The following is a 26,232-nucleotide window of genomic DNA, read 5'->3' as shown; positions in this document are numbered from 1 at the left end:
ACAGTGTTTCTTGTATCTTGTATCTTCTTCAATAAATGTCTCTGTTTTTCATATTACATGGCTGGATACCTTCTGGACAGACCTTGTATATACACACACGCACACACACACATACATGTATAACATATAGATAGGTAGGTAGGTAGGTAGATAGATACACATACATGTGATGGGAACTACTGTGAGCTATATATGTGTTCTGGAAGTTAGAAGCCTCTTGCTCCTAAAGGAGAAAAATAGAAAGGTTTACTGTCATTGTACTGTGGGTGTTAAACACTAAAACCTTGGAGTCAGACAGGGCTTGGTTCAAATCCCAGCTCCCACACTTACTAGCTGAGTGATATTATGGAAGTTATGTAATTGTTTCTCTTTTCTCACCTGACAACAGTCAGAATAAAAATACAGTTGACCCTTGAACAATGAGTGGGTTAAGGGCACTGGGCCCCATGCAGTGGAAAATCCGTGTATAACTTGACTCCCCCAAAATTTACATTCGTTCCTCAGTATCTGCGGAGATTGGTTTCAGGAGCACTCCCACCCACCACCCCCCAACCCCCGGCAGATACCAAAATCTGCAGATGCTCGAGTTCCTTATATAAAATGACATAGCTCAATGAACACAATTGGCCCTTCACATCAGAAGATTCCCAGTGCCAGGTACAAAATACTGGTTTTTCTTCAAGGTTGAATCTGAGGATGCGAAACCCTGAGTTACAGAGGGCCAGCTGTATATTTATTGAAAAAATAAATCCGTGTATAGATGGACCCACACAGTTCAAAGCCATTGTTGAATAGTGGTTCATAGTTCTTACTTCAGAGTTTGGATGAAGATTGGGTTATTATAATGATAAATGAATTCATGTTTGCAAATGCAGAACAGTGCCCTGTAAATAGTGAGCATTTAAACCTACTCTTACTATTAGAAACATTAGATTGACTTTCTAGTTCTGTAATTGGCTAGCTGTGTAAACCTAACTAATTTACATACTGTCCTTGAGCCTCAGTTTCCGCATCTGTAAAGTGGTGATAATACCTTCTCTATAGGATTATGTAATGTTAAACAAGGTGACAGATAAAGTACTGGCACACCTTGGTGATCTCTAAAGGACTAAAGGCTTCCCTTTGCCCTCCTTAATATGCCCTTCCACAAAAGTTCAAGTATGCATAGGCTTGTTGCTTCTGAAGTCTGTTTGATTGCATTTAGGATTGATGTCCAAGCCTAGCTATTATTTTATTTCCATCCCTTGCCTGATGCTGGTGATAGCACTATGTTTTCTGTGGATTAAGGGCAGCCTATCCAACTTCAAGAATATTTACTCTTTCAATTCCATACTATGTTTAGGAACTTACAATGGACATGACCAAATGCACGTATGTATAAAATAATACTGAAAGAAAGGCTAATGGTCCCCAATATCCCACACCTATTTGACTTAATTTTTAACAGAAATAAATTTATGCAAAAATTGTTGTTGAAGAGAGAGTGCTAAAAATCTATAGGGAAATACATCTTTTTACCATCACATACCCCACTTCTTATGACGAGCTCTCCATACACCAAAGTCTCACGGTTAGACAGCTCTGCGATTTAAAAAAACACACAAAACTTCTTTATACCAACTTTCAATCTAGAAATATTTATAACTTTTAAACATATGACAAGTATCAGATTTTTAACATATTCCCTGTGTAAAGTTTTAATTTTCAGTGATCTTGATTATGAAATTTTTTAAATGGCTAGTTGAGAATAAACCACTAGCCTAGTTTGTATGAAGTTAATTTGCTTGGGATTGTTTTCCTTCAACAGATCATTCTGCAGCTATTGTTACCATAAAGGATGAAGATGAGAATAAATTTGTGAGCAGACTGATGAGGGAAAATAATAATATTACCATGAGAGTTTGGCTTGGATTATCTCAGCATCCCTCTGGTAAGTGACATCTCTGTGTGTGCAGCATGCCAGGGGTGTTCTAACTTGTCCTAAACATCACATCAGCCTTGCTAAGAATGTCAAATGGTTTCAATTCAGATGCTTCTTATTGATGAATAACCTAGGTCTGCTGGCTGTTTTTCAGGCTTATAAATTCCTAATGAATAAGTAAGTGAGTAACTTATTAATAATGATGGAAAACACAAATGAAACAGAAAATCAGTTGAAGCCAGCTGGGTTTGTTAGAGATTTAAGATCATTGGATCAACAGGATTTTTTTTCTTCCCCAGGAATATCTGTGTCTCCCATTCCCCTTCAAGGGTTCTATTACTTACTCCCTTTAGAATTCTCATATCTATCTCCCCAAGTTTTTCTAGCTTATAACTCTTATTCAGAAAGTTCTCTTCTTCTTGTTTCCTTCCTTGTTGGAACATTTTGCCATAAAGCAAAATTAAATCTCCATAGTAATTTTTTTTCAAACTAGCTTAGTAAGATTGCAAAGAATTGATTCAAAAAGATCTGTGGAAGAATTTTTTTATAAGGAATAACAGGTACAGAGATTGAGTGAACCTGAAATTGATAAAGAATGAATTCAGGTTACACATGCAATAGAATAATAGGAAGTCTGTCTCACATTTTATGTAAAGTTTAATTCTAAATATTTGAAATAAATGTGAATTCTGAAATGGTCAAAAAGAGAATGGATTCCGAGTTGACCATCTATGAATTGTAAATTGTGTTTACACTGTCACCACATGGTGGCGCTACCTTGGCTGGAAAATAAAGATGGAGTCTTGGTGGGGAGAACCTCCTGGACCCTTCCTTCCCCACCAGCATACCTTTAATGTTTTTGAGTTGCGGGAGGGTGAGGGAGGGAGATCCACGTCTTTAGAAATCTGTCTCTCACACAATAATTGTGCAAGAATTCTGCACTTTAATGAAAACACTGCATTCTGTATCAGTGTTGTCTAATAGAACTTTCTGCAAAGGTGAAATTGTTCTGTATCTGTTCAGTATAGTAGTCACTGGCCACATATGGCTATTGAGCACTTAAAATGTGACAAGTGCAACCGATGGACTGATTTTAAATATTTTTCACTTTTAATGAATTTTGTTTTAAATAGCGGCACAACATTGTATGAGCCACAAGTCTTTTTACCTTAGTACTTTAGTGGCAATAAACATAATTGTATTTGATTTCTTTAGGTCAGTCTTGGAATTGGTTAGATGGATCAAAAGTGACATTTGCTAAATGGACAAATAAGCATAAGAGCAATGGTGGAAAATGCAGCATTTTGTTGGCTTCAAATGAAACTTGGATACAAGCTGAATGTTCACGTGGCTATGGAAGAGTTGTCTGCAAAGCTCCTCTGCGTGAGTGTATAACCTGTTCTTAAGAAATATTTTTGCAGAACAAGTTAGGAAATAAATGTACATTTTAATAATATGTAGTTTTGTACTTGTTCCTAACGTATTTAGTACTTAAAATATATTTTAAAAATCTTAAGTCATAGAGAGTCATTCCTTTGGAAAAGCAGATCACACATGCCTCGGACTTCCAGAAGAACAACTAAAAGTCTAAATTTTGTGCCAGTCTTTCTTAAGTAACGGGGAAGCTGCCAGCATATTAGAGGGGTTGCTTCTTTAAAATGTTCTTAAGATGTATTTTTCTCCTCATTCCCTTAGAACTCATGATTAAGTTAAAAATATTATAAAACTTGATTTAATTAATTGAAATGACCTGTGTTTCGATAGGAAATCATAATTTGAGCTTATGTTTTCATCATGAATTTGACATGTAAAATAATCATAAAAATCTTAATAACTTCATTTCTAGCAAAAGGGCTCTAAATTTTTTCACAGCAGCATTTTAAAAGATCTGGCATAAAAGTGTCCATTTTGGTGTACAAATATTACAGATAAGGCCCCAGTTCTAGGTCATCAGTATTTATGTAATTATTCATTGATTCAGCAGATATTTTGGCTCTCTGCATCATGCCCTTTTCTAGGTGCTGGGGTGCCCCTGTGAACAAGACAATGTGATAACCTTTTCTCCCTCTGCAATCTAAGGGAGGAAGACAGATAGTAACCAAGCAGGTCCATATTTAAAAGAGAGGAAAATAGCAAATAGCTACACACTCTATGGGATGGAGACCTGGTGGATGGCCACGCTAGACTGGGTTGTCAGGGAAGACATCTAAGAGCAAGAGACACTGAACCTGAGATCTGCCCAGGAAATATCAGGGGAAGAGGCTCACCAGGCAGAGGTACCAGTTGCAGCAAAGAACATAAGGCAGAACAGTCTGGATGAGCGCTCAGGGAAGAGCTGGAAGGTCAGCCAGGGACTTAGAGCTCCGGAAACAAGCATCAGGAGTTAGGGGCTATCCTGCGTAGAATGGAAAACAACGGGGAGCAGAGTTAGGGTGGAGTAAACCTAGAGTTCTGTTTTGGCCATTTCGGACTATCCGTTTGGAGATGATATCCATATGGGGTGTATAGTATGTTGGGCATCTGAGACAGAAGGGAGGTCAGCACAGAGGTGACAGTGAAGCCACGGGACAGTGTGTCCATGTTGGCAGTGTGCAGGCAGGGGCCAGGGACAGCGTTCGAAATGCTGGGAACTGAGGTCATCCTAAAGGTTTAAATCATTTTAAGGCAAATGATATTTTTATTTGGCTCTAGGTAAGTCAAACACAAAAAATTACAGCTTCTAGCAATTTGCTATCAAAGTAGGGAAATATACTGGAAGTGATATTCTCAATAGAGTGATAAGAAGTGAAGTGGGAAAAATGATAGTACTTTGGCTTCTTCAGAAGAAAATTGCTATACCAATGAAGAGGATTTCGATGAAAGGGAAAACAGTTAAATTTGGGGGCGGGAAGCACTTAAGTGTTAGATGGTGATTTTGAATTGTGTTCACGCTGTGAAACAGTCAGGTACTCGCTGCACCTAGTCTGCACAGGCTTTGCTATCGACACACAGCCGATGCACAGAGTCAACAACGACCTCAAACCCCTCTCTCTTCCAGGCCCCGACTACAGAGGAGTAGGTGTCGCAGTTGCTGTGGTGGGCATCTTAGCTCTCATCGGAGGCCTGATCTGGTTCCTCTCCAAAAGGAACCGTTTGCCCTGGGCAAGCTTCTCTTCAGTTCGATATGAAAAAGGAATGAATGAAGATGAGATTATGCTTCCTTCTTTCCATGACTAAATTCTTCTAAAAGTTTGCTAATTTGCACTAATATTTTAGGAAAAATGAGCCATTTAAAAGTTTCCCAATGTCAGTATTTACTCTGTTCCAAAGTACAAGTCTTAAGTACTTTTTCAATTGTCTAATTGTTATTCTGGTATCCACGTTTAATTATTCAAAAATGCCATGTTTATACTCTACCTAACAGAATGGAAAGGAACCAAAGCTGAAACTGAAGTCCAAATTGTGTCCATAGGGCAATAATTTTAATGTGCATTTTCTCTGTAAGAGAGTGGTTGGTAACTAGAATATATATGTTTTAATGACACTTTAACACGATTCCTCAGAAAATTTATTTTTTTAATTTTTAACTTTTATTGTTATTCAATTACAGTTATCTGTATTTTCTCCCCATCCCTCCCCCCACCCCAGCCAAACCCACCTCCCTTCCCCGCCTCCATCCTCCCCCTTGATTTTGTCCATGTGTCCTTTATACTAGCTCCTATAAACCCCTCTCCCCAGTATCCCCTCCCCTCTCCATTCCCCTCTGGCTATTGTTACATTGTTCTTAATTTCCATGTCTCTGGGATTCCTCAGAAAATTTAAATTGGCATATTACTAGGTCACACATCTCCCGTTTAATTTTTATGAACTTCTGGCCAAATGCAAAATTAGTACCTCATGGTAAAAACAGAACCGAAAGTAATATCAACATTGTTTCAAAATGTCATTTGTAGCCCTGACTGCTGTGGCAGGGTGGACTGGGTGTCTTCCCACACACGGAAAGGCAGTTCCATGCCTGGGTTCCCAGTTAGGGGTGTGTGCCAGAGGCAACCAGTCGATGTTTCTCTCACACATCGATGTTTCTTTCCATCGCGTCCCTCTCTCTCCAGAAATAAATAAATAAAATCTTTTAAAATGCCGTTTGTAGCATTTGGGGAAAATTATTCAATGAGAGGCATGCTTACTTTTTACACAGCAAAATGATACCTTTTGGCAAGATGCTGCTTCTCGTATTCCATATATATGTTATGCCAAAATTATTTAAATGCAAAAGCTTTACTCTGCCCATCATTATTCATAAAAATGTGGCTTTTAAAAAAGAGTTAGTACTTAGTATTTTTCTGAAGTGTGAGAATGTTACTAGATTCATTAGATACGATGTAGCAGTGTGGTTTTCGTCTTTTCTTATGCACAGTGTATGCCTGTTTCCTTTTTAAAGGGAATAGGCTAAAAGTTTTTGAAAATTTTACGATTTATATACTTTACATGGCATGTCAACTTTTTGACTAAGAAATTTTTATTACTTTGTTGACTTTTTACATGAGCTAAAGAGAAGTGGTCTGTAAAAGAAATTATATATCTTGTATTTGTAAACATGAAAATTATACAATGAAACTCTAAACTTTGTGATTACTACCAAAATATTTAAAATCATGAATGATTAAGGAAACACTGTATTGTGGTTATCACTTTAAATTTTACCACCTAGAATATATTCTTAATAATAGCTTCCACTGGACCTGGTGAATGTTTTATTCAGTGTTTAACTTATATTTGTACTTTAGAATATTTTTGTATAAAATCCATAATTTGTTTCAAAGTTTAGAGTGTTTATACTATGATGAAGTTGTAAATAATTATCTAAGTTTCAGTATAGTCAAACTATAGTGTAATTGTTCTAAAATATTTTTTACTGAATTTGTTAGACTAGTACTCTAGCCCTACAATCTGTACAATTTTAGGCATTAAGACTTTCTTCAGGATGGCTGGGGTGGGGGGGAGTCGTGGGGGGGGAAAAAGACTTTCTTCAAAGAACTAAACCAACTTGATGGGAAAAGTACAGCTGTATATAGTAGTTATGCTGCAATAAAGTTGCCTTACTTTTTAAGTAAAAGTGTTGTTGATCCGCCCCAGCCAGTGTGGCTCAGTTGGTTGGGAGTCATCCAGCGAAACAAAAGGTCACTGGCTGGATTCTTGGTCAGGGCACATGCCTGGGTTGCAGGTTCAGTCCCTGGTTGAGGAACATATGGAAGGCAGCCAGTCAATGTTTCTCTCTCACATTGATAATTGTCTCCCTCTGTTTCTTTCTCCCTTCCTCTCTCTCTAAAAATCAAAAATCAAAAAATAAATTTAAAGAAGAGCATTGTAAATTCTTGCTCAAAACATTTTTTCAAGATTGGGCTTTATAATGTTAGGTATATAGTATAATAAGAAATGAAGTGTCCAGCTATTGTAAAGCAAGGCATCCTTTAGATTCTATGTGTATTTTTTAAAGAATAAATATAATCCGCCTTGGCTGGTATGGCTCAGTGGTTGAGTGCTGGCCTGCGAAACAAAGGGTCACCAGTTCGATTCCCAGTCAGGGCACATGCCTGGGTTGCAGGCCAGGTCCCCAGTAGGGGGCATGCAAGAGGCAACCACACATGATGTTTCTTTCCCTTTCTTTCTCCCTTCCCCTCTCTAAAAAAATAAATCTTTTTTAAAAAAGAATAAATGTAATCCTACATTTCTGAATGTTTGATTTTAGTCTCTTTTTCAGATTCCTCTGAATCACCATGTGTTTTAACTATTGGATCAATAGAAATTCCATTTATGATCTCCTCTAATTCTTTGTCCTCCCCTCAGGAGATCTTGTCCACTACCTCTCACCCCAAGGAATTCATCAACCTCTTCTAAGTCAAAAGCTCAAATATCTAGTTCCACATTCATATTTCCAACTCCCACTGAACAATCTACATGGAAGTCCTTCTCCGTGTGACCAGAACTGCTTATAGGGTATTCCCTTCCCATTTCCTCCTATTCAGATGTGTCAGGAGAACTGAAGACAGCCTTTTCCAGTCTTCCCTAACCCAGCCCCCACATGTGGCTGACAAAATTGATCTCTCAAAACCAGGCACTCGAAAATATAAGCAAATGGACGTAATGACCAAGGTGTAGGAGACAAATTCAGAGGTGATAACAGTGGTCACCCTTTTCTTTCCTCCTTACGCCCACACACGGCATGATCCCTTCCCTGATCCCACAGCAAGATGCTTTCACTATCTGAGAATTCTCCGCAGATGACTACTGCAGTGCTGGCAACCCCCAGTCCGGACCCCACTGCTGAGTTTATGCTAGGGAAAATAAGAGATTCAGATTCCTCTACCTTAGGTTCACTTAGTCCTAAAACCCCCTTAAAGAAATGAAGGTCTAATTGTTATTAGTAACTATCTTATTTTTCTTAAAAAGACAAACTTTAACTGTATCTTAAAGACATTTTTTCCTATGAAACCTTATGATCTGTACAAAGTTATCTCTAACTCCTTGTATGTTCTAAATTAGAACATTCTCCCAATATCTACAGCTCAACAAATTTGCTTTACATGTTTTTCTTTTTTTTCCTAAGCTAAATTAATCACAAGCAGAATTTTAGAAACTTTTTTTCTATTCCCCCAACCAGTTTTTATTCTTCTATTTCGATTTTATAAAGACACCATATCCTTTACCTCCCAAGCTAGAAACTCAGATATCATCTATAAATCTTCTTTCTCATCTTCCTAATCCAACAATTCTATCAATTTCACCCCAGACTTCTCAGAGAGGCTATCTCCATTATTAATTGTCTTAGTTCAAGCCTTTATCTCCCCTCAACCCCCTGGATAATTTGCAGCAGCCTCGTTTGTTACTGGCCCTCCTCTTACCCTTTCCTCTTTATCCCATTTTCCCCACCCTGAGTCCTAGGGCAGCTAAAATACATAGAGGAGGAGTCACCCTGTTTTTGCTCTAAAGGCATCTAGGCCTGACTATGTCAGGCCAAAAGGGAGGTCAGCCATGCCCAGCCCAGGGACCTTCCCGAGGGACCTTATATGGGCTGGTGATCCATCCTGAGAAGTCCTAGGGTTTTGGTTCCTTAGCCAAATGCCCTTTTAATACAGTGTATTATCAAGTCAATATTGTTCCAATTGCTAAACAATAGAGAGGAAAAGTCAGATAAAACTGACTCTAAGAATTAGGAAAACTCTCAGGCCCCAGAGTAAGGCCTGCATTGAGGAGAAGGAGAAAACAGATAAGTATTTGAAAATGTTTGTCTATACCCAATAAGAAAGATGAGTAGCAAATGGGGTCTCAACCTGAAGAGAGTAATAAAAAATTGAAATACCTCCTGATAAGGGGAGTGGAAGAGGATAATGACCAAGACAAAATAGAAAAACTGTAGAAGAGGCATACAAGGCCCAGATGAAATTAAAAGCCATATATTTGTACTGACAACTACCAGGAGAACTAATAGATTCCCTCTACCTGTCCTCAGTTACCTCAGTCAAGTTGAGGAAAAGGAGATAGTTGTGAAGAAGAAAGAAGAGAAAGAAGAAAGAAAATTAAAAATAGAACCACCATATGATCCAGCAATCTCACTTCTGGGTGTATGGCTAAAGGAAATAAAAACAGGATCTTGAAGAGATACCGGCACCGCTAAATTCATCACAGCATTATTTACAATAGCCAAGATAGGGAAACAACTTAAGTGTCCATCAATGAATGAATGGGTAAAGAAGATGTGGTACATACATGCAATTGAACATTATTCAGCCATGAGAAAGAAGGAAACTCTGCCATTTAAAACATAGATGAAGCTTGAGGACACTATGCTAAGTGAAGTAACTCAGAGAAAGACAAATACTGTGTGACCTCAGTTATATGTGGAATCTGAAAGAGATGGACTCAGGAAGAGAGAGCGGGGTGGAGGTTGCCAGTCCCTGGGGCTTGGGGAAAATGGGGAGGTGTTGGACGAAGGATACAAATTTCCAGCTTTAAGATGAATACATTCTGGGGATTCAATATTCAGCCTGGTGATTATGGTTGAAAAAACTTCATTGCGTGCTTGAAAGTTGCTAAGAGAGCTCATCTTAAATATTCTCACCACGCACACACAAAATAAAGAAATGGTAATTACGTGAGAGGATAAAAGTGGTAATCATTTTATGCTACTTAAGGGTATCATGTCAACATGTACACCTTAAACTTACAATGGTATATCAATTATATCTCAAGAAAGCTGGAAAAAACAATTTTATTTTTAAAAAGAACAAGAAAGAAGAGACTGCAGGTTCAGAGTTAGCCAGGTAGGTATAACAGGAGTAAGAGAGGGCACGGTATCCAGGCTAGATGAAGAAGGAAGAAATAAAAGCCCTGGAAAAGTGAAGTTAAGGAACTGGAGTCTGGAATGAGGTCAAAGAGGAGGTAAATTGGAGTGAAAGAGACAGAAAAGTAAAAGTTATGCAGTGTGATTGGAAAGTAGGACATCATCATGAGAGACTTTAATAAAATACCACGTTATTCCACGCAGTGGCTGTAAGTAGTCTATTTTGTCATATTAGCATAAAAAAATGAGGAAGTGTCCACCAGAGTTAACAGTGGGAAAAAAAAATACCTTCCTTAGTTCAAGTGACTTAGAAACAAAACACTGTTGAAATGGGTTATTTGCTTAAAGTAAACTGATTCATTAGGATGCCAGTTCTTTGTAAACCTAACCATTATTTGAATATTACTTTAATGCAAAGTAATCCACATGGATAAAAATATGTTTTGGTGCCTGAGGTGAAGGTGGGGGGGTGAAGAGAAGTTTTTCAGTTGTACAATTGCACAGAACTGTTCATTTCCCTTGTGTAGCGAGCAAGACAGCAGAATCCAGAACTAGGATGTTTGAGTATATAAACATGGTAAACCTTTGGAAGGATTTACTGTGGATATGGTTTTAGCATATAATCCTGTTATTGATAGCCTGAGAAGAAGAATGGAAATAAATACATTGAGCCAGATCTGAATCCTTTGGCAAAGCGGCTGAACCTGGAATGGATGGGAGAGCTCAGCAGAAGACATGGGCACTGGGACACGTTAGCTTTTACTGGGTGCCCATGGGTCAGTCATGTCCCTTCTTCAGGCCTCAATTTCCTTATCAGTCAATGAAAATGGCTTCTACCGCTTCTAATACTCTATGATTCTCCTTATAGACCCCCATTGCTCAGATTTCTTTGGTGTAATTGCTCCATTTCAGACTGGACTATCACAGGCATAGAAAGGGCTAGAAAGGATAGGAAAGGGTTAGACTTGATTTTCTTCTAAAACACTTAAACTTTTGTTATTTTAGAAGTTTCAGATTTATTAAAAATTTGAGCAGAAAATACAGAGTTCCTATATACTTCCTTACCTGTCCCCCTCTTTCCCCTATTATTGGCATCTTGCATTAATGTACTACCTTTTGTTAAAATTGATGATGCAAGACTGATACAGTATTAACTAAAGTCTATCGTTTACATTAGGGCTCATCTTTGTGTTGCACATTCTATGGGCTTTTACAATGTGTGATGATATGTATCTACCATTACAGTATCATACAGAATAGTCCCACTGCCCTAAAAATCCTCTGTGCTCCACCTGTTCATGCCTCCTTTCCTCTCCTCCTCCTCTGCCCCCCACCAACTCCTGGTAGCCACTGATCTTTTTACTGTTACAATAATTTTGCCTTTTTCCAAAGCATCATACAGTTGGAATCATACAGTATGTAGCCCTTTAAAAGGTTGGCTTCTTTCACTTGGCAATACATACATAAGGTTCTTCCATGTCTTTCATGGCCGAATGGCTCATTTGTTTTAAGCACTGAGTTAAGAAAAAAAACAAAAAACATTGTATGGATGTATCACCATTTGTTTATTTATTCACTTATTGAAAGATATCTTGGTTGCTTTCTGGTTTGGGCAATTATGAATAAAGCTGCTATAAACATCTGTGTGTAGTTTTGTGTGTATATGTAAGTTTTCAACTTGTTTGTGTAAATATTAAGGAGCATAATTGCTGAACCCATGGTAAGAGCATATTTAGTTTTTCTAAGAAGCCACAAAACTGTCTCCCAAAGTGGCTGTACCTTTCGCATTCCCACCAGCAATGAATGAGAGAGTTCCTCTCGCTTCACACCCTCACTGCCATTTTGTGTTGTCAGTGTTCCTGATTTCGGTCATTCTAATAGGTGTACGGTGGTATCTCATTTTTCCATTAATTTGCAATTCTCTGATAATACATGATGTTGCATGTCTTTTCAGATGCTTATTTGCATCTGTTCATATCATTTGTACATTTTTAACTGAACTATTTGTGTCTTTATTTTGAGTTTAGACTCGATTTTAGATGACTCTTTTGCTAATGACATGAGGCTCTGTCAGCTTAAACAAGCGGCCTGCCTGTCTGGGCCCTGGTTCGTGCAGTGCTGTCTAGGCCCAGGGGCCCTCACCATTCTAGTTATAGTTGCATAGTTTATAAATACGTCAGAGCAAGCCCAGTTTTGTTGTTTACTTGTTTATTTTGGCTTAAACAACAGAAATTTTTTGTCTCACAGTTCTGGAAGCTAGAAGTACAGGATCAAAGTATCCACAGGGTTGGTTTCTTCCAAGAGCTGTGCAAACATAGTTTAAAGAACTCTAATCCAAACTCCAGTGACAGAGAAAGGTTATCTGAGGGACAGAGTCCACTGGGAGGAGACTTTGAAAAGGTTTCTGGCTGTTACATCCAAAGGAGAAACCTGGCAGACGCCACCTTCACCAAGTGATCAGAGTTGACATCACCAGTGTTGTGACACAGTAACAGCGCGTCCCTCCTGGACCAGGCACGTCACTTCTGCAGCACTCTTGCGGAGAAGACAACACCCTGGATCCTGTTCTTCCAATCTCCGTCAGGAGGAAACAGCAGACAAACCGGACCTGAAAGACATTCCACAAAACACGTGGCCAGTCCTCTTCAAACTCGTCGACGTCGTGAAAGACAAAGAGTAACAGAGAAACTTGCACATTAAGGAAGACCCAAGGGGACAGACATTTCAGTGCAGTGTATGATTCTGGATCAGATCTGAGAACAGAGGAAGAACATTAGAGGGACAATTGGCGAAATGTCACAAGAGCTGAAGATTAGTATCCTACCGGCGATCGTTTCCTGGCTTTGATTGTGTTTCTGGAATTATATACGATGTTTATGATTAGAGAAGCTGGCTGAATGGGTGACGGAAATTCTTTGTACGGTTTTTGCAACATTTTTGAGACTGAAATTATTTTGGTTCAAAAGTTTTAAAACTTACTAAGCAGCCGCAGAGCCGTTCCAGCGGGCTGCTGGCCGCGGGGATCTCGCAGGGGGTTGGGCGGCCTAGGCCCCCGCCCTCCCGCGGGCCGCCCGGTGGGAGGGGTCGCGCCGCCCCGCATTTCCGAGCTGCTGGGCGCCCGCAGTCATGCCGGGGGCCGCGCCGTCCGCTCTCCTGCTGCCGCTGCTGTGCCTGGCCGCCGCCGCCGTGGCGGGTAAGCTGCCCCCTTCCACGACCCCTGCTGGGCCTGGGAGGCCGCTTTCGGCCCCTGCCCAGTGGAGACCCTCCACCCTCTCCACCCCCTGCACGCCCGAGGGCGCCTGGTCGCTCGCCCTCACCTGCGCACCCACCGCGTGCTCCCCCCACCGTGGGCCCGCCGTGGGGCCATCCCCCGCTCCCCTCCCGGTTCGGTGGGTTCCAGGACAGCGCCCGGAGGAAGGGGGTCGCCGAGCACCCGCAGTACCCGCGCCCTTCCAGTGTCCGAGCTTCAGCGCAGACCCCAAGGGACCCGAAGGGGGCTAAGGGACAGGACGGGCGGAGCGCCGACGTGAGCGGCGGGGAAGCTGGCGCGGAGATTGCCCCAGCTGTGCGCGGAGGGGATGGGGGCGCGGGGCGGAGAATGAGGGCCTCTTCTGCCCGCCGCGCTGTGGGTCCAGTTGGTTGATGTTCGAGCTGTTGCAACAGGAAGCCAGTTCAGCCAAGTAACCCTGGATAGAAGTGGGAAGTGAACAGGCTAAGCTTGGATTTCACTTAAGTCGTGCCATTTAAAAATCTTTAAAAGTCTAGCCTGCTGTTGTGCAACTGACATCTGAAAAATTACATAATTAGTTACTTTCCAATTAGTAACAAATTTCCTGTCAAAAATGTTGATGTGATAAACTCTGGGGAAAGCCTTCCATCCCAAAACACTATCGAATGAACAATTCCAGGAATTAAAGAGCAAAATAAACTAGAACAAAGTGAATACTTGTGTGGGTTTGAATAAAATGATTATGCAAGAGTTTGGTGTTTTCTCTCCCTGAATTTCATTACCATTTTTAAGTTCTTGCTGGAAGCTTGCTGACAGGCAGGCTTGTTTTAAAGGGTCTCAGTGATGGAGTAAGCTGCCCAGAACTTGCGGACAAACCCAAAGCTCCTTTCCTGGAACTTTTTGTCCACCAGAATTTACCGCATGTCATCTGATGCCTGCGGAGGAGCAGAAACAGATGTGCCGATTTTCACGTTATTCAGACTGAGCACATTAGTTTTGCGAAGACAAGGCGGGGGCTAGAGATTCTGTGAAGACTGGACTGTTTTCATGCCCTCGTCACGTTTGCCGGTAACACCTAAGTGCCCGTTTAGTCCACTCTCTGGGTGGCCATGACTTCATGCGTCAGGCTAGTCAAAAAATACTTGTCTGACTTTTTTTTTTTAGTCAATTTCTAGATTTGGATATCTCCCTTCAGAGAAGCTGTTTTGATCAGCAATAGAGGACAAGCTATTATAGGAAAGTTTTGTTCTCTTTCCTCTTTATAATTCCAGTATGGTTAAATTAGGCTTTTCTTTAAAAAAAAATTATTGAACTTATTGAGGTGACATTGGTAAATAAAATTATATAGGTTTCAAGTATACAGTTCTATAACACATCACCTGTATATTGTATTGTATGTTCACCATCCAAAGTCAACAGGCTTTTCAAGAGCTTAAGAAAAAGTGCACGTTGAATAAATTAATGCTATTAATTAGTCACCTTCTCTCTGTAAGGAGTCTTTAAGGATGGATTTAGAAAGATCATATGCTCTGGAGTTGGGAACAATCTGTATGGCCCTGATCAAGTTACCCAACACTTGTCACTTCCGTAAAACGGAGATAACACCCCACAGGGTAACTGCGAGCATTAAGGGAAAACTCTATGTCCGGTAGCTGTTCAGGCATGGAAGATAGGGGTTTCCTTCCCTTTGTTGTCTTCATACAAAATGAAGGGTAATTGTTGCAACTAGCAAATGTCATGAGTGCCACTTTATGTGGATGTGTATTGGATGTACGGTTACCGAACGCATTCATAGACATGTGAATGAAATAGGGCTAAAAAATTATGTAAATGGTTTTCATCAACATACTTCACAAATCGCCGATCCTATTCAGCATAGAACGAAGTCAACAAAGAGCTTTTCAAGGTTTTCACAGACTTGGCTGAATGGCAAGAAATCTTAATAGAAAAGCTTCTAAGGTATTGCTGCATAAAGTATAAATGTAATGTTGAAATGGAAATCATTGTTATTGTTCTGGTATTTTGCAGTTTATTATGTAAGTGGTCTTATGTTGTTTTTAGTTATTATCTTGAAAATCACTATAAATACATCTTTCTTTAAATTCCTCAGTAAGGTTCCATGGTATCCCTTTGAAAACCTTCTGTAATGGTGCTTTTTGCACACAGTAGGTGATCAGTATGTTTACTGGGTCAGTGATTTCCCACGGGTGGCATAAGATGATTGAATATAAGCATGTTCAGAGTAAACCCTCATTCTTTAGTTATCACATGAATCAAAATGTAGGTTACTCACTGTTTTTTTAGTTGTGAAAGCAGTCCTCTTTGTATTTATTTTACATTTTTAAATTTATTGAGGTAACATTGGTTAACAACAGTGTATAAATTTCAGGTGTACAACATTATAATTCGACATCTGTATACTCTATGGCATGCTCACCACCTGAAGTCTAGTTTCCTTCCATTACCATATATTGTATTTGCTTCCTTTGAACCCATCCCCCTTTCCCCAGCCCCTACCCCTCTGGTAACCACCATTCTGTCATCTGTGTCTATGAGGCTTTTTTGTTTGTTTGTTTTTTGTTTTTGTTTTGTTGTTACTTTTTTGTTTTATATTCCAGATATGAGTGAAATCATATGATTTTTGTCCTTTTCCATCGTATTTCACTTAGCATAATATCCTAAAGATTCATTCATGTTCTCACAAATGGCAACATTTCATCTTTTTGTGGCTGAGAAGTATTCCATTGTACATACGGTATATACCATACCTTCTTTTTTCATTCACCCATCAGTGGACACTTAGGTTGTTTCCACGTCTTGGTTATTGTAATAATGTTACAAAGAACTCATACGGCTCAATGATAACAAAAAACAATTAGATTAAAAATGGGCAGAGATCTGAGTAGACATTTTTCCAGGTGTATAGATGGCTAATAGGCCTAGAAAAGATGTTCAACATCACTAGTTATTAGGAAGATGCAAATCAAAGCTACAAATCAGAAGCCATGCTTACCTTTTTGAATGGCCGTTATCAAAAGGACACACACACACCCAAGTGTTGGCATGGACGTGGAGAAAAGGAACCCTTATTCTCTGTTGGTAGGACTGTAAACTGGTGCAGCCACTGTGGAAAACAGTGTGGAAGTTCCTTTCAAAATTAAGACTAGAACTACCACATGGTCCAGCAACTCCTCTTCTGGGTATTTACCTGAAAAATATGAAAACACTCATTTGTAAAGATGTAGGTCACTAATTTTGAATTGTCACAGCCTACAAGCCCTAGATGAGGTGCTCTTGCCTTCCTGATGTCATCTCTGACCACGCTTCCTGCCGTGCTGTTTGTCCACACCGGCATCCTGGGACTCAGCCGCCTGCTGGTTCTTCCGCCCAGACCACCCTCCCCTTCCCCAGCGCTTGTCCTGGTGGCCCTAACCCACAGCATTCGGACCTCTGTTCATATGTCGCCTCCCCAGGTCTTCCCTGAACATCTCACATTTTCTATCACAGCCCCGTGTTTTTTCTCCTTGAAAACAATGCTGTCTGAACACATCTTGTTTATTCACTGTTTCCCTGCTTGTCGGTCCCCCTACCAAGAGGAAACTCCATAATAGCAGAGACTTTTTACTACCTTGTGGTTTTTTTGTTTTGTTTGGATTTGTGTCTCTGTACTTTATTCTAATTTATAGTAAAAGAACAAAAACTTTTAGATAAATAGTTCAAAAAGCAGAGAGGATAATGGGATTGTAATTTCTTTCAAATTATTTTACTTCTGCTATGAACTCATCTCACAATTGAATTCAAAGCATTGAATCATCTTAGTCTGTTAATGTGACTTTTTCTGACCCTTGTGGATGGCACGGTTATGTTTCAGGGGAAATTTCCTCACATACAGTTTTTGTAAATTTCAAATGTTAATAAATGCTTACTTTTCTTCCAGTGAAAAAGTAAAATTGCAGTTAGGTCTTATTTCAGGACTTCTTTCATTGTTGAGAAGCTGTAAAAATGTGCTCATGTGTTAAAAACTAGTTTTACAACAGTGTCACTGACAATTTTATAATACATATCGAGTATTTCATTCCTTTTGTGGGTCATTTTATACTTTGAGGGTAAATCTTGAGACTGCTTCTCTAAGAAAATGGACCCGGGCTCCCCAGTGAAGAGGTACGGAGTGACACTGACTGGTATCCCCATTCTATGAACAAATGTCATGAGAGCTCTTCTGAGATGGAGTGTAAGGGGGCGGGGATATCTTGGAAGCTAGGCAGGGAGGGCGAGGTGGAGAGATGGGGTGGCAGGGTGGCTGGATTTCCTTGAGATTCAGGGAGATCTTGCAGCCCAGGACTCTAGACTCTGGATTAGTCAGGGACTTGGAACAGCCACTGCCTCCTCCTATGTACACAGTCAATGTGATAAACAGCTCCTCCTCTTGCTTTGTCTCTGCCACCGTTGCCCTGTGGAAGGTAAGTGACTGAAGCTCATATCTTAATGGGAAAAGAGGCAAAGGTCTTATTATTGACAAAGACAAAAAAGTGCAGTTTTTGCCTTTCCTTTGTTAACATTCAGAACAAGTATGTCCCAAGGACCACTTCCTCTTATGCTGTGCCTGGTTGTTTAAAAAAAGAAATTATAAGGGAACAGAGAGTTCTATGAGAACTGACCAGTGATGCAAAATATTCCTGTGGCTATGCCATTTTATTTTAGTACAAGGTAATTTTAGGTAGAGGAACTATATGGAAACTTTTGGAATTAAGTACAAGCTTTAAAATTTTCATCAGGCTCCAAAAGTTCTGTACTAATTAAATCAATAGAATTATAAAATTATAAAATCCATAAAGAGTCATATAGGTATATTATTAATAACAATCTATCTCTTAGGAATGCTGCAAAGAAGTAACAGTAATAGAAAAGCACTTTGCTGAGAGCTTGTGGGCAGGGGTTTTTTTCTTTTAGAAGAGTATATTTATTGAAATATATTTTATAGAAATATTACAGAACCTGTAATTGAAAACTTATGGCAATATTTTGGGGAGGCAGGATTATAGCAAAGGTAGCATTGAAGGAGGCTTAGTTCAGCGTTCCACTAATGAAGTACATGAACTTCAACAACAGAAAGTACTCAGCCTCTACTTCAGGGATGTCAAACTCATTTTCACCGGGGGCCACAGCCTTGTGGTTGCCTTCAAAGGGCCGAACGTAATTTTAGGACTGTATAAATGTAACTGCTCCTTAACAGTTAAGCGAGATCTAGGCGCTGCCACCAGGTAGAAACAAGGTGTTGGGCGGGATAAAACAAGGTGGAGGGCCGGATTCAGCCCTGGAGCCTTGTATTGGCCACCTGTGCTACTTGAATCTTGTTCTCAGAATAAGACTAAGTGTATCTCGTAATGCTTAAAGCTTGTTCCTGGGGCAGACACTCTGACCTGTAGCATGAGAAGAAGGGTTCAGTGCTGAATAAGATAACTGGAATTACTGAAAATGCTGAAATGAGCCCCAGGAGAAGGCAGTTGAAAGATTTGAGGAAGTGAGTCACCAATTTTTATATTTTTCTGCCTATAACTTTTCTCTTTCTTTAAAATTGATTTTGAGAGAGAGAGAGAGACATTGATTTGTTGTTGCACTTATTTATGTATTCATTGGTTGCCTCTTTTATGTGCCCTGACCAGGGATCAAACCGGCAACCTCTGCTTCTCAGTCCAGCGCTCAATCCACTGAGCCACACCAGCCAGAGCTATAGGTCTTCTTTAGAACGACACCTTCCTTAGACACCTTTCTAAGATTGCAACCCTAACACCTACCCTACACTAAGGATCTTCTCTGTTTTAACTTTTCTCCTTAGTACTGTGACTATCTGTGATTGCTAGCCTCCAAGATGGGCCAAATGATTCTCACCTCCTGGTATTCATGCTTTGTGTAGCTCACCCACACACTGATTAGAGCTGACCTTTATAACCAACAGGATATTGTGGAAATAACAGAGCATGAGTCCCAAAGCTGGATTATAAAAGACATTGTACTTTTACCTTGTTCTCATTTGAGTCACTTGACCCTTGAGCAGCCCAGTGGACAAGTCACATGGTGAGGAACTGAGGCTTCCTCCCCACAGCCGGCACCAACTCGCCATCCGCAGAGCGAGCCTTCCTGGAGGCTGGTCCTCCAGCCCCAGTTCAGTTTTTGGAGGGGTGTAGCCTTGACCAACAACATCTTGACTGCAGCTTCAAGAGACACCCCGAGCCAAAGTCACCCAGCTCAGTAGCTGCTTCTGAATTCCTGACCCAGACAAACTGTGAAATAATAATGTTTTTTTGATAATTTCAGCAGCTAATTTGCTACCTAGCAATAAATTGCTATTATACCATCTAAATATAAAACACCTTCTAACATATTATTTCACTTACTTGTCTTTGTGTATCTGCCTCAACTAGTATAAGCTCTAGGACAGCAGGAATTTTTTTCCTTTTTGTGCACTGTGGAATCTGTAGCCCCGAGAGCAATTTTCTCACAACAGCCCCCTGAGATTAGGTGCTGTTACCATCCCCATGTCACAAATAAGGAACTTCAGGCACAGTAAGGTTAAGTTACCTAGCTGAGACTGTGTGATCAGAGCTGGACTTTGTCTCCACAGCCGAACGGGCCTGTCAGAGCCCCGCCGTGTCCCGCCTCTCTGCCTGCTCTCGTGTTACGTATGACACGTTGTGCTAGTTATTTTTGGGGGAAAGCTAAGTTTAAGACGTGGTCTCTGTTTTCATGCAGTTAACAGTCCAGTTGAGAAAACGGGGTGAGTATCAGATAGCGGGCCTACAGGGCAGGATTTGGTGAGTGCCCCGTGAGTGTGTGGACGTCATCAAAGGGCAACATAACCCCTTTGTCAAGAACGGCTACCTGTGGTTCTCATGCACAGATCCTCACGGTTCGTGTCATATTAAGCTCACCGCCCTAACCACGCTAATCGAAATAGGGAGGCTTTCCTAAATCAAAGGCTGACTACTCTAGGCTAGGCAGGGGCGCAAGGTAGGGACCTGGTGTAAGAACCCTAAGAGGCCCATGTGACTGCTGAGATAGGAGCTTTAGCTTGCTTTCTACCCCACGTATCTTCACAGTAGATCTCTGTCATTTGGGGTGATTGAGCAAGTCTGTAATCTCGTAACCAGAAAGGGCCTCTCACAGCAGTGCAGTGGAAAGTCCTGCGGAAGTTCCTAGGAGTCAGAGGTTACAGAGAAGGTGGGACAGGTCATGGAGAATTGACACACGAGCTAGCACTGAAATGGAAATGTACTTTAATCGGTAGATACTTTATGTATCAGAGTTCATTATAATATATAAAGCATAAGAACTACAAATATACAAAAGTAATTTGTAAATATTACCTTGATGTTGAATATATTTTTGTGCACTTAATAGACATGCTTTATTCCATATAACCAGTATCTTTAAATTATTGATTTTTAATATTTATTTTCATTTTTTAATATTCTTGAGTTATTTATCACCAATAGAAAATACTATGTGTAGCCCTGGCTGGTGTGGCTCAATGGATTGAGTGCCAGCCCACGAACCAAAGGGTCGCTGGTTCGATTCCCAGTCAGGGCACATGCTAGGATTGCAGGCCAGGTCCCCAGTAGGGGGTACTCAAGAGGCAACCACACATTGATGTTGTCCTTTCTTTCTCCCTCTCTTCCCCTCTCTCTAAAAATAAATAAATAAAAAATTTTAAAAACAAAAAGAAAATACTATGTGTAGCTTTGACTAGAAATAATAGAACATTTCTTAATCTGTGGTTTAAGAACTTCCAGTGATTTCTAAAGGCGTCTCAAGTGTCATTAAATGTAATGGAGTCTGTTTCCCTTTTAGGAATCTTTTCCTGATCTTTTTAAACAATTCCATAAGGCTGAAGAAAATACAACAAATGGAACCAGGAAAAAAATAGGAGAAGAAAAAAATCAAATTTTACAGTTTAGAATATTTGCCCTGTGACAATTTGGGTTTCATTCTGGAAATGACTATTATGTCTAATACAGAAAACATTATCTGGTGGGAGAAGGAAGAGGGAGGAGGGAGAGACCTGTCTAGTGTACTCATTCAACAAGTATTTGATCCCTTAGGTGCCTCTTATTGTGCCAGATATTTTTTTGTCTTTTTTTCCTTTTTTGCATGGCAAACTCATTTATCCTGAGTTGGAGCTCAAATATTACCTCTTTTTTGAATTGTCCCTTACTCTGTAGGTTATTTGTTCTTTCTTCAATGGTTTTATGGCATTTTGCGTATCAGACATTTGTTATATATGTCACGTTTATACGTCTAACTCCCCCATCAGAGTTAACACTTTAAGGTGGGACTCATTCCTCTTTGTATCCCTTTCTCCTTCCTCCTTAGCACTACCCATTCTACTGGACACACAGGAGTTACTCAGCAAATGTTTGTTAGATGGATGATGGCTAGGTGGACAAACAGTAGTTGACAACTTGTCCGAGAGTGTGAAAGCGGGAATTCTGCTCCTGACTGCAGTGCAGTGGGAGACTAATGCTGCCACCAGGAACAACTAGAGGACCCAGATAAAATCCCATAACACTAGTATTTCCAGCTCAGATTGCTGCTTCGGCTGTTTGTTGACATGAGTCTAATATTGTGTTACTTTTCTCCTTAGGAGAATTGCCAAAATTTAAAGCAGCTAAAAGTAGAGCAGAGTTTTTGGCAGTCTCATGGCGTTTACGAAAACACTTTGAGTTTTAACTTGCCAGAGAGGAGGGGTTCTATTTAAGACCCAGGTTTTCCAATGAGATCCATGGATCCTGGGCCTCACAAAGGCTGTAGCACCTCCTCGGGTCAACTCAGTCCCGACCGTGTGAAGGTGATCCTCCATACCCTAGCTGCTCACCAGATTGCTTTGTAGGGGAGAATAACATCATCAGGAGTCTCTTCAGGTTTTGTTTGTTGGGTTTTTTTTTTACACAATTTCTGGTATTTGATAAAAAACGAAATAAAATAAAACCAACTACCAGGCATAACAAGACATGGGCCAAGAGGGGAAAAACAAAAATAAAAAGAGACTATTAAGGGACTCAGAAATTAGAGTCATCAGGAATGTACTTTAAAATAACTATAATAAGTCCAAGGATGTAGATAATAAGATGGAGAATTTCGTCAGAGACCCAGAATCTATAAAAATATAAACAGATTGAAATTCTGTGTCTGAAAAATCACTGACATTATGAACTCAGTAGATGGGTTTCACCACGGTTTTGTTAAAACTGAAGAGTAGATTAGTAAACCAGAGAGAACAAGATGATAGCGTGGAGAGTCAGAAGTATTGAAAATACATAAAAGAGCAAAGAGAACATATGGGACATGGTGAGAAGTCGAACATACGCACCTGCAAAGTGAGCCCTAGAAAGGGAGGGGCGAGAAAATGGAGTGTTACTGGCAGTGGTAATAGCCCAGAAGTTTCCAAAAGTGACCAATGAAAATAAGCTACAGAATCAAGTAGTACATTGATAATCGACATTTAAAAAATAAAAGCAAAACAAAACTAGGCATCATCACTGTCAAACTGCTAAAACCAAAGACAAAGACATCACAGAGGGAGTTCAGTGGGGAGGCGGAAGGGAGGAATAGGAGGAAAAGGTACAGGGAAGAAGAAGCATAATTAGTAGGCATAAAATAGATGGGGAGAGATAAAAATTGGTATAGGAAACAGAGGACTCAAAGAACTTATATGTACAACCCATGGACATGAACTAAGGTTGGGTGGGGCAGGGAATGCTGGAGGGTTGAGGGACAGGGTGGAGGGGGGATAAAGGAGGAACAATTGGGAAAGCTGTAATAGCATAATCAATAAAAAATACTTAAAAAAAAACAAAGAAAATCTTGAAAGTAGCCAGAAAGAGCCACAGTTAAACTGACAAGATTTCTCTGTAGAAATGATCAAAGCCAAAACAATAAAATTACATCTAAAATGACAGATAAGCTGCCATTCTAGAATTCTGTACTTGCAAAAATATCCTTTAAACATGAAGGGAGTATAAAGACATTTACAGAAAATCAAGAAGTGAGGGAGTTTGCAGCAAACCTACACTTAAAAAACACCACGGGAATTTCTTCAAATGGAAAATGATCCCAGTTAGTAACAGAGAAATGTAAGAGGGAATGAAGAACAACAGAGTAGGTAAAGGTGTGTTTAAATCTAAAGGAGTATTGACCATGTGAAATAGTAACAAAACAATAATACCAAGGAGGGGAGGTCCATGAAAGTAAAGTGTTGTAAGATCCTAGCATTGTCTAGGAAGTGGTAAAAGTACAAATTGATTTTAGGTGCTCATAAATTCTAGGAAGGTGGCATGTTGTAGTTGTCAGGGTACTCACTACAGAAATAAAACTAAAGAATATATAATTAATAAGATAAAAGAAAAATGTAATTTAAAACTGTTTAGTAATCCAAAAAGAAAACAAAAGGGGCAAAAGGAACATAAAACAAGTAGGACAAATAGAAAACAAATCATAAGATGGTCAATATAAACTCAAATACATCAGTAACTACATTAAATATTAATTGTATTATTCTAATTAAAGGCAAAGATTATCAAACAATTTTTGAAAACCCTACTTTCTGCTTGTACGAATTATAACTACTTTGGAAAAGCGTTTGGCCTTATCTGCCAAACCTAGACACACGTATACACTCTGTAACCCAGCCACCCACTTTTAGAAATATCCTCACAAAAACGCACTCATATGTGCACCAAAAGAAGCACACGGGATGCTTACAGCAGGGTTCCTTGTAATGGCCACCAGCTAGAACCTACCCAGCTACTCATCAACAGAAGAATGAATGAGTCCACACAGTACAACAGTGCGATGAGAAAGAACCCCCTACGACTACACACTACAACATGGATGGATCTCATAAAAGTACTGTTTTTCAAAAGAAACCAGACACAGAAGAGTACATACTGCCTGATTTCATTATTATAAAATTCAAAAATAGGCAAAACCAATCTGTGGTGTTAGAAATTAGGACAGGGGTGACTTTGGAGGGGAGCGGTGACCAAGAGCGGTTCATGTTCTGTTTCTTTATCTTGATAATTATATGGGTGTATCCATTTTATGAAACTCACCAAGCTGTGTATTTGTGACTTACACATAGTATGGTATATTTCAATTAAACGTTTACTTTTTAAAAATCTTATCATTAAAAGTATTAGAATTGGCAGGAAATTCGGTCCAGTTATAAGAGGTATGAAACTTACTGTACTTCTAGAAGGAAAAGATGACTCTGGAAAGGGTGTTTGAAGATGCCGAAGAGATGATAAATTAAGCTGTTTAAGGATGAAGAGAGAGAATTCATTCAGCAAAATATTTTAAATTCTTACAGTCCAAGAACTTTTTGCGGTGTTGGAGATCTACAGAGTAGTAAGTTCCCTTGTCAGAAAGGTCACTGTGTAGTGGGAAGGGCACCAGTCGTGGACATAACATGAAAGCCGTGTGTTTGGGCACCTTCCCTGAACTAGGCACTATGCCCTGCAGTTCTGCTGCTTCTTACCTAAAGCTGACAACAATCCACTGAGGGGGGTTTTCCCTTGAGGAAACAGGAAATAAGTTGTCCTTCGTCTATTTGACATCAAAGCCATGTTCCTTCTGGTACTTTACCCAGACATTGGATGGATTTTAGAAGAGAAAGAACCATGTGATCAAATTTCAAGTGGAAGTCAACATAAATTCCAGTGGTGATGTCTTGGAGAAGGCCGTGCACATGGGAGTCCTCGACCTCAAAGGATGAGCAGACAGGAAATAATGTTTGATGATCTGGAAGTGGATTTGGAGAAACAAAAGTCCTTTGTTGTGAGCAAGGGCTGGACTTTCCAAGAAGGCAGCAGAGATGTATCGTGAAAGTGAGATGGGGAAGTGCTGTTTCTCAGGAAGGGGATCGAAGGGTCTACCTGCTCCTTACACAGACTTTCCACCAAGTGCCTAGTTTTCAAGCTGCCCTGAACCCTCCTCTTATAAAGGTGTCTGTTCTCTCCAATTCCTGAAACTTTCTGGAGTTTGTTGCCTTTTAAATGTTGAGGTCATAGTGTATACATAATTTTATAGCCAAAATTATTTTTACTTAATATTCTATCAAGAGCATTTTCCCAAAGGAAAGAGCTTGTTGCTAAAACATCCCTATTCAAATACCTTTCAGCCACCATAATAGGAAAGGTCTAGATTCCTAGGATTTCAAGCCAAGGTAGTCACATGTGTAATGCAAGTATTTTAAAAAATAGCAGGAAAGAAAAAACCTGAATACAGAATAAATTCTACGTTGGAACACCTAATGCATCCGGCATGGTTTAACTACTACATGAAGTAAGCAGTATGAGGCCAGGGGAAAACTCAGGTCTCATACATTGGATAATTTTAAGTAGCCCATTGTATTAATTAGGTTATTGATCCAGCTGCTAAAACAGTGACCTGAATTAATAGTGGATTTTGATAGGTAGAAGTTTACTTTCGTTCTTGTTACCACCTGAGTAGGATATGATGGCTCCACCTAGGATCCTTCCATCTTGTCCTCCTGTTATGCCTAGGCCGTTTCCACTGTTTTCAGGATTAAAGTTGGCTAACTACATTCCAGCCAGTGGGAAAGGGGCGATATGGTTCAGGATGCACACTTCTTCCTCTTAAAGGCACGTTTTACACATTTTACTTCTTCCCACACCTCATTATCCAGACGTTGCTGGAAGCCTGGAAAATATTCTAGCTTGCTCACCATGTACTCTGTGCCGTATGCGA

At 40.0% G+C, this 26,232-nt stretch overlaps 2 protein-coding genes across 7 annotated transcripts in view; one reads left to right on the top strand and one right to left on the bottom strand.

Moving 5' to 3' along the window:
• Positions 1 to 26,232, top strand: part of LOC112322194 (CD302 antigen) — a 145,526-nt gene that overhangs the window by 93,060 nt on the left and 26,234 nt on the right. The window contains exons 33-35 of one of the 5 annotated variants that reach the window (XM_024579809.4): positions 1,808 to 1,930; positions 3,137 to 3,304; positions 4,959 to 7,562. In XM_024579809.4, coding sequence (XP_024435577.2) covers positions 1,808 to 1,930; positions 3,137 to 3,304; positions 4,959 to 5,137 — 470 coding nt within the window. In that variant the 3' untranslated portion in view covers positions 5,138 to 7,562. Of the gene's footprint in view, positions 1 to 1,807; positions 1,931 to 3,136; positions 3,305 to 4,958; positions 7,563 to 12,839; positions 13,432 to 14,515; positions 14,536 to 26,232 lie in introns of those variants that run through there. The other 4 variants (XM_024579810.3, XM_053918715.1, XM_071220659.1 and 1 more) reach the window with 4 other exon arrangements.
• The window catches only part of MARCHF7 (membrane associated ring-CH-type finger 7), a 90,163-nt gene continuing 76,639 nt past the window's right edge, over positions 12,709 to 26,232 (bottom strand). Inside the window, exons 10-12 of one of the 2 annotated variants that reach the window (XR_008426166.1) lie at positions 16,481 to 16,675; positions 13,556 to 13,924; positions 12,709 to 12,846 (exon numbers count right to left, since the gene is read on the bottom strand). The gene's annotated coding sequence lies outside the window, so the exon portion shown is untranslated. The remainder of the gene's footprint in view (positions 12,847 to 13,555; positions 13,925 to 16,480; positions 16,676 to 26,232) is intronic. The other variant, XR_008426167.1, reaches the window with a different exon arrangement.

The sequence above is a fragment of the Desmodus rotundus genome, chromosome 2 (assembly GCF_022682495.2).
Source record: "Desmodus rotundus isolate HL8 chromosome 2, HLdesRot8A.1, whole genome shotgun sequence".
In the NCBI taxonomy this organism is placed as follows: domain Eukaryota; kingdom Metazoa; phylum Chordata; class Mammalia; order Chiroptera; family Phyllostomidae; genus Desmodus; species Desmodus rotundus.
Note: the sequence above shows the minus strand (reverse complement) of the source record. Positions and strands in the feature narration are given on the sequence as shown.